General features: G+C 51.5%; 1 protein-coding gene across 1 annotated transcript; it reads left to right on the forward strand.

Annotated features, from left to right (window-relative positions):
• Positions 1 to 1,280: 1,280 nt before the first annotated feature.
• On the forward strand, positions 1,281 to 3,303 carry LOC100281361 (HLS1). Its single transcript, NM_001348960.1, is given in 3 exon segments — positions 1,281 to 1,681; positions 1,956 to 2,104; positions 2,219 to 3,303. Coding segments are annotated over 3 exon segments (1,227 nt in total). The 5' UTR covers positions 1,281 to 1,459; the 3' UTR covers positions 3,075 to 3,303.
• The last annotated feature ends 5,684 nt before the right edge of the window (positions 3,304 to 8,987 follow it).

Below are 8,987 nucleotides of genomic sequence, written 5' to 3' on the forward strand. Positions count from 1 at the left end.
GTACAGAGGAAGGCGCAAAATAGTTTTTTTCTTCACATGCTTTTTTATAAAATTAAACTGGTGAGACTACAAAATTAATGTATTGATTTATATAATAATTTTGCATTCCAAATAGTACCTAATGAGTTATTTTAAAAAAATAAGTTATTTAAAAGATAAAAAAATATGGGCGAGTTGTAGGGCTTGAACTCCCAACCTTATGGTTTAAAATCTTATGCTGCACCAACTGGGCTAGATGGCTTTGTGCTATTTCTTTGCAACAAAACTATTAATAACACAACCGAGCTCGGCGCCAAGATCTGTGGCGCCGAGCTCGGTGCCACGTCAACGACACGGCGGCCGGGTTGTGCCAACGTAGCACGTACCTCGGCGCCATAACCTATGGCGCCGAGCTGTCTTACCTCGGCGCCACAGGCTATGGCGCCGAGCAAAGGGTCCAAAAATGTTATTAAAATTTTTTAGGGTCCAAACGTGTTTTTTTTCCGAAAAATGGCCAAAATACAAAAAAATCGGTCGTAACGCCACTAATCGGTGGTAGGTGCATGCTGCTGGCTGTCCTGTACGTATAGCAGCGAGCTGAGAGTTTAGTACTCCAATTCAGTTCACGCGCATCCATGGGCCGCGCACGAAAACAGCGAGCCGCAAAACACCCCAAAAGAAAAAACGGAAAAGAAAAGGTAGGCGCCGGTTCTGCCCACTACCAGCGCCAGGATTTACGCTGCACGTAATACGGAGTACTACGCAGTTAACCCCGGCGGCCAATCATACGCTCCACTACTGCGCTCTACGTAGTAGGAGGAATTAATAACCGCGCGCGCAGCAGGGAAAAAAAAACCCAAGCGGACGACAGGCAATCAATCAATTCACGCCGTCGTCAACCAATTGGGAGGGCATCGGCTTTCCGTTCCGTTCCCTCGCCCGCTTTGCCGTTGCTCGTCATAGGCTTCATGCGTGCGTGCGTGCGCGCGCGCTTTCCTTTTGACCTTTTTGTTCGCCTGCTGCAACTGCCCCCACACATGATGCAGGAGAACTGGAGAACCGGGACCGGGGGCGAGATCAGCGCGCGAGTTCCCACTTTTAACCCCCAGAAACCTGAACGGTTAGGTTCTCCCTCTGGTGGGAGGGAGGGAATACGAAAAACAGAAGGCCAAGGGCTCTCTCTCTCTCTCTCTCTCTCTCTATACCCGTAGGCGTAGCTTTCCTTCTCCACCTTCTCCTTCTTCTTCTTCGGCTGCCTATATATAAGTGCTACATGCGTATGCAGTGTTCCTCGCCCGGTTTATTTGCCGATGGACTCTTGGTGGTGAGCAGCGAGCGAGAGATAGAGAGGGTGAAACTACATATGCATATACAAATACATGTAGCTAGCGGCGTAGTACTGGATACTGTGCCATACGGAGTATAGTATATATACTCGCTGTATTAGCAGTAGAGGCGGCCGTGCAGCGATCGGTCGACGATGGTTGTTGCCGCCATGAGAGACGAGGGAGAGGAGGGACGACGACGGGCGGTGGTGGCGATACGGGACTACGATCCCAAGACGGACCGCGACGGCACGGAGGCCGTCGAGCGGGAGTGCGAGGTCGGCCCGGCCGCCGCCGCCGGCGGGATGTCGCTGCACGCCGACCTGCTCGGCGACCCCGTCGCGCGCATCCGCCACTCGCCGCACTACCTCATGCTGGTACGTACGTCTACTCTGTCGTCGTCATACTCATACCCCCGTCCGTACGCGTACATATACGTATACGTTCTACTACATACGCGTCGTCAGTGCGTGCGGATACACGTACGGCGTACGTATATGGTTGTGTGCAGTGCAGCGATCTTCTTCTGCTTATAAATTGCACGGTTGCACGTGGCTATTAATTCGTTAGTTTTGCTTCTTTCGTTTTTATGCTGGTGGTGGGTTGCTGTTTCGAGCGCGTCAGTTTGATTTTGATCTCGACAATGAACAGGTAGCTGAGACGTCCGGGCCGGACGGCCGGATCGTCGCCCTCGTCCGGGGAACCGTCAAGTCTGTCGCCTCCGGCAAGAGCCGCCCTGGCGCGCCCGCCTTCGCCAGAGTCGGCTACATTCTTGGCCTCCGCGTCGCGCCTTCCCACAGGTAAAACATGCTGTAGTACCTTTTTACCTGTCTATCTATCCCCGATCGCAATCCGCATTTGCTGCGTCGGTCGACGGATGGTAAACGCGGCGCGCGTCGCGTGCGTGCGTGCAGGCGGATGGGCATCGCGCGGCAGCTGGTGCATCGGCTGGAGCAGTGGTTCGAGCTGATGGGCGCCGAGTACGCGTACATGGCCACCGACAGGTCCAACGAGGCGTCGCTGCGGCTCTTCACCGGCCGCTGCGGCTACTCCAAGTTCCGGACGCCGTCGCTGCTGGTGCACCCGGTGCACTCGCACCGCCTCAGGCCGCCCCCGCGCGCCACGGTGGTCCGCCTGGGCGCCCGCGACGCCGAGCGGCTGTACCGCAGCCGGCTCGCGCACGTCGAGTTCTTCCCCGCCGACATCGGCGCCGTCCTGGGCAACGCGCTCTCCCGCGGCACGTTCCTGGCCACCGTGGGCGGCTACGAGTGGGGCGGCGTCGACCGCTTCCTGGCGTGCCCGCCGGCGTCGTGGGCCGTGGCCAGCGCGTGGGACTGCGGCGGCGTGTTCCGGCTCCAGGTGCGCGGCGCGTCGCGCCTGCGCCGCGCCGCCGCGGCCGCCACCCGCGCGCTGGACCGCGCCGCCAAGTGGCTGCGCGTGCCGTCCGTGCCCGACTTCTTCCGCCCCTTCGCGGGCTGGTTCGTCTACGGCCTCGCCGGGAGCGGCGGCCGCGACGCCGCGATGGCCGCCGAGGCGGTCTTCGCGTCCATCGTCAACATGGCGCGCGGCAGGGCGGCCGCCGTGGCGGTGGAGGTTGCGGCCATGGACCCCCTCCGCGGGCGCATCCCGCACTGGCGCCGACTGTCGTGCACCGAGGACCTGTGGTGCATGAAGCGGCTCGGCGCTGGTGGTGGCGGCCACGCGGACGGATGGGACTGGGCCAGGTCGGCCCCTGGTCGATCCATCTTCGTGGACCCTAGGGAGGTGTGAGGGTGACTCGGCGGCCGCTTCAGAGCAGAGCTCTAGTGCTCTGTTTTTCTTTCTTTCTTTTTTGCCACTGAGCTTCATTCTCTCTTTTTTTTTCCCCTAACACTTCCAAATTTTGCGACCCTTCAGTTTTGTTCTGGTTCTGGTAGACGAGATACTGTCTTTTTTCTTTTGTAGAATCACCAGGGAGTACGACGATGGAAAATCTATGATGTAGATACATTTCCCTTGACTCTTGTCATTGTCCGCCGTGTTCTATGCATCATGTACGCACCATGTCAAGTGTGCGGTTGCAAGGCGATCGTTCTTGTCCAGCCACACGTACACGGACGGAATAGTATCGTTGAGGCATCAGCTGAATAGCTAGCTGATGATGAATTCAGAGCGGCAGCCACCGCAGAACGCGAGAATATATGTTCCTGCCTCACGTCCGCGTCCGTGTCGCCATGCCTCTGGCTCTGTTGCTACTGGACCGGAAATACTGACGACCACGAGCGAATCAATGCTGTGTGAAAAATGGCTGATGGAGCTCGGCTATGGCACCTAGTTCCTTTGACAGGCCGGCCAAAGGTGCGCTGTTTTTTTCTGCCCTGTGCCTGTGGTTGTCCAGTGGGCGGCTGAGGCGGCACCGGCGGCGGCGGCGGCGGCGCTGCATATCTGCATGGTGCGCGTGCTGAACTTCACACTGATCGGACCTGTCGCCGCGTATCGGTTCCGTCTGTATTTTGTCCATTGGCTAGGAGTGTACACAGGTGACTCGGTCGGTTCGCTCCAGCGCGCTTCATTGTTCACTTATCCGTTTGCACATGCGACGGTGATGCAACGAAGCTACTACATGAGATTAGCCAATTAATCAAGGCAACGAGTGTCTGGTTCCTGTCACAACGATCCGTCCATATCATGTACTAGTGCCGTGCGTTGCACGTAACAGCGGGATTGAGTCGGCGCGATGGCGATCACGGAAACCGGATGAAGAACTCGTCCACTCCAGGGAGGGGTGGGGCCGGGGGACCATCACGGGCGGACGATGGCCAATCCTACTACTGTAGACCAAAACGTCTCGTGTCACGGACGCTACGACGCCGGCCGGATCGCGCGCAGTTTGAGACAAAAAGCAGCGATCGATCCAAGTGCACCAATGCTATGCGCGACACATGTGCCACCTAGTAGTAGCTACTACAAATATAGAGAGCGTACACATGTGATACGCAGCACAGAGCTATACTCGCCCTGCGCTCCAGTGCTCCTCCCGTGTAGTGCTCCTGTGAACGGCACATGCATACGGTTAGGAACGGCATGTGCCTCTGGAGCTCACACACTATATACACATTATTGCTACAGATAAGCCCTGACGACGCTCCTTGCAAGCTAGGTTCGCCGCGCTAGCTTCGTTTGATTCATGCAGAAGTGCTTGTTCGGTCCGTCCCTCTCCGAAACATATAGGTAGTGTTTGGTTGAGGAGCCAATTAGAACGGAGCCGTTTCATACCTGATTCTAGGAACGGAGCCGCTCTGTTCTGTGTTTGGTAATCTAGAACGGAGCGGCTCTGTTTTTTATTTGGTTGCAGAGTGAACGGAACAGAGCGTGACTGTGAGAGCGGGATGGGAATAGAGCGGCTCCGTTCGGTTGATTTTTTGGAGCGGAATGGTTCCGGATCTGAGGAGAATATTCCCTAATTGGAGTCAATTTCGTTCTAGTTACTTTGTAACCAAACAACAACAAAACTGGGACGGAACGACTCCGTTCTACTTGGCTCTTCAACCAAACACTACCATATAAACCGCATTAACCAGAAATACATGGATAGACGATGCATGCAGGTGCTCCATCCGAAAAAGAATATAATTACCATACAGTATTCAACTCATGCTATTTTAATACTCTCCTCTATAAATTTGGTCAAATTTTTTAATACTACAGTTAAATTTATGTAGTTCCTCTCAATGAAGGGAGCCTTGTCACTACCGAAAACAGTTTCTTTGCCGAGTCTCTAAAGCACTCGGCAAAGCCTGGAAAATACTCGGTGAAGGTTTTGCCGAGTGTGACACTCGGAAAAAAAAGGACTCGATGAATTGTACATCGACAACGACTTCTTTGCCGAGTACTTTTTGTCGGGCACTCGGTATTCGGCAAAAAAAAAGTTCCCGACAGAAAGATATCACAAAGTCTGAAGCACTCGACAAAGAGATGGATTCCGGTAGTGTGGAGGCTTTTGGAGCACCGGTGCATTCGTACGTGATCGATACCACGTGAGTGAGGTAGGCCCCGAGGGGAGTACGAATTCTTGTTTGGGAACAAAGATATATCGCATGGAAATGGATGGGTATCTAGGAGATTTTAGCTCATTCAATCATCTTCGATATTTTTGCTCCCATACAAGAGCAAGAATACTGGAGAGGATTGAATAGGCTAAAATTTTCTTGCTATTCAATTTTAAATAACAAGATGAAACTTAAATCTCCTCCAAGGGGATTCAAGTTTACAAACTAGCCCTTGATGGGGCGGAGGTGGGAATGCAATTTCCCCCATGGTGAACCAATGGTAGCCAGAATTAGGAGTCAAACCCTCTCTCACGCGGTCTATGAAGGTTGAATCCAACAAACCGCCTTAGTGTAAGACCGTATAAATATACAAAATTCCCACTTATTAACCCTAACCATCATATCCTTCACTCGGATGTCGCTCGCCCATGTGATAAGTCTAATTTATATGACTATAACAATATTTATGCTCAACAATTCATCCACATGGACTTCGCGTGGGGACAAGGACGGGGATGAAATCCACCACATTAAGTATTTCTGGGTCGGATCGAGGAATCGGTTTCGGGGATTGGGTCGGAGACGGGGAATACTCCCTTGGCCTTGACCCACTCTGGTGCCATCCCTAGTTGCAGTACATTCCTACGTTTTTTATATGTCATATAGGTATACCGTGCTTAATGAGATATTCATATAAACACTACTTTGTATAACACAAACATGTGTGGCTCGCAACATTTAAGATGTCTGCTTTACAACAAACTGAAAGGGAAATGTGCCCTTGGGCCATTTCTAAGTATTTTGGTGATTGAGTGCCAACACAAGTGCTTAAATGTGAATTCATGCTTATGGATGGACAAAGTGCAAAACAAGAGCAAAGGTATGTTTCTAAGTCTTAGTACATTGGTTTTGTGTACTAATATACTTGTCTAAGTATTAGAAACAGAAAGAAGAAGAAAAGATAAGAGTTGGCTGTGTACAGCCAAAAGGCTGTTTCGGTCTGGGGCACCGGACTGTCCGGTGCGCCAGGCTGCCTCGAGCGAAGTGGCCGCTCTCGGGAATTCGCCAACGGCGTACGGCTAAAATTCACCGGACTGTCCGGTGTGCACCGGACTGTCCGGTGAGCCAACGGTCGGCCGCGGAATCCGCGCGCGACACGTGGCCGAGCCAACAGTCGGAAGGGGGCACCGGACTGTCCGGTGTGCACCGGACATGTCCGGTGCGCCAATGGCTCCCAGATCTGCAACGGTCGACTGCGCCATTTTTGGAAGGAAATCGGGCACCGGACAGTGTCCGGTGTGCACCGGACTGTCCGGTGCGCCCGATGACAGAAGGCAAGAATGGCCTTCCAGATTTGCTCTCAACGGCTCCTAGCTGCCTTGGGGCTATAAAAGGGACCCATAGGCGCATGGAGAAGTACAACAAGCAACCAAAGAGCATTCTTGATCATCCACACTCAGTCTTTGCGCATTCATTTGTCATTCTCAGTTATTCGAGCTCCGTTCTAGTGAGAACCTTGAGATAGTCTTTTGAGCTCGATTCTTGGCCGTGTGTGTGCGCATTTTGCTGTGGATTTGTGTGTGTTGCTTCCCTTCCTTGCTCCGTGATTCTTTGTGAACATCAAAAGTGTAAGGGCGAGAGGCTCCAAGTTGTGGAGATTCCTCGCGAACGGGATAAGAAAAGAAAAGCATAACACTGTGGTATTCAAGTTGATCATTGGATCACTTGAGAGGAGTTGAGTGCAACTCTCGTCCGTTGGGACGCCACAACGTGGAGTAGGCAAGTTTTGTACTTGGCCGAACCACGGGATAAACCACTGTGTCTTCTCTGTGTTGAACTCTTTGTGGTTATCGTATTGTGCAAGATCTTCTCTCTAGCCACTTGGCATTAACTGTGATAACGTTTAACCAAGTTTTGTGGCTTAAGTTTTTAAGTTTTACAGGATCACCTATTCACCCCCCCTCTAGGTGCTCTCAATTGGTATCAAAGCCGTTCTCTTCAAGGAGGGACTAATCGCCCGAAGAGATGGATCCTAAAGGGAAGGGAATCGTGATCAACGATAAGGAGAAGGAGTCCTTCGTCAACGAGCCAAGGGATGACAAGTCCAACGACTCGGGCTCGGGCCACAGACGCAAAGATGGGAAGAAGAAGAAGACAAGACGCATCAAGGAGATCGTCTACTACGACAGCGATGAGTCTACTTCCTCCCAAAAGGACGACGACCACAACGACTACGAGAAAAAGAAACCAGTCAATTCGAACTTTTCTTTTGACTACTCTCGTATTCCGCATAGTTCAAGTTCACATTTGCTCTCCATTCCACTCGGCAAGCCCCCACACTTTGATGGAGAGGACTACGGATTTTGGAGCCACAAAATGCGTAGTCACCTATTCTCTCTCCATCCTAGTATATGGGAGATTGTAGAAAGTGGAATGCACTTTGATAGTTCCGATAGTCCCATGTTCATTAATGAGCAAATACATAAGAATGCACAAGCTACTACTGTTCTTCTAGCTTCTTTGTGCAGGGATGAATACAACAAAGTGAGCGGCTTGGATAATGCCAAGCAAATATGGGACACCCTCAAGATCTCTCATGAGGGGAACGACGTCACCTTGCTCACCAAGATGGAGTTGGTGGAGGGCGAGCTTGGACGGTTCGCAATGATAAGGGGCGAGGAGCCAACTCAAACATACAACCGGCTGAAGACCCTTATCAACAAAATAAGGAGCTATGGAAGCACGCGATGGACGGACCACGACGTCGTCCGACTGATGCTAAGGTCCTTTACCGTTCTTGATCCTCATTTGGTGAATAATATTCGTGAGAATCCCAGGTACACCAAAATGTTGCCCGAAGAAGTTCTTGGAAAATTCGTAAGTGGGCGAATGATGATCAAGGAGGCAAGGTACGTGGACGACGCCTTGAATGGACCGATCAACGAGCCGCAACCTCTTGCTCTCAAAGCAACAAGAAGCAAGGAGGCGCTACCTAACAAGGTGACACAAATTGAGGCGGCCGGACTTAATGATGAAGAGATGGCTCTCATCATCAAGAGATTCAAGACGGCGCTCAAGGGTCGCAAGGGACAGCCAAGCAAGACCAAAGCCAAAGGGAAGCGCTCATGCTTCAAATGCGGTAAGATTGGTCATTTTATTGCTAACTGTCCCGATAATGAAAGTGACCAGGAACTCGGGAGCAAGAGGGAAAAGAAGAAACATTACAAGAAGGCCAAGGGCGAGGCACATATCGGAAAGGAGTGGGATTCGGATTGCTCCTCCTCCGACTCCGACAATGAAGGACTCGCCGCCACCACCTTCAACAAGTCGTCCCTCTTCCCCAATGAGCATCACACATGCCTCATGGCGAAGGAGAAGAAGGTATGTACTCGAGAAAGTACCACTTATTCTTCTAGTGATGATGATTCTAGTGACGACAATGAAATAGACTATTCTAGTTTATTTAAAGGTCTAGATAGAATTAAAATTGGCAAAATTAATGAGTTAATTGATGCCTTGAATGAAAAGGATAGGCTTTTAGAAAAGCAAGAGGATTTGTTATATGATGAACATGATAAATTTGTAGAAGCACAAAAATCTCATGCTTTAGAAGTTAAAAGAAACGAAATGCTTTCTTGTGAATTATCTTCTTGCC

This window comes from Zea mays, chromosome 1 (assembly GCF_902167145.1).
Source record: "Zea mays cultivar B73 chromosome 1, Zm-B73-REFERENCE-NAM-5.0, whole genome shotgun sequence".
NCBI classification, from domain to species: Eukaryota; Viridiplantae; Streptophyta; class Magnoliopsida; order Poales; family Poaceae; genus Zea; species Zea mays.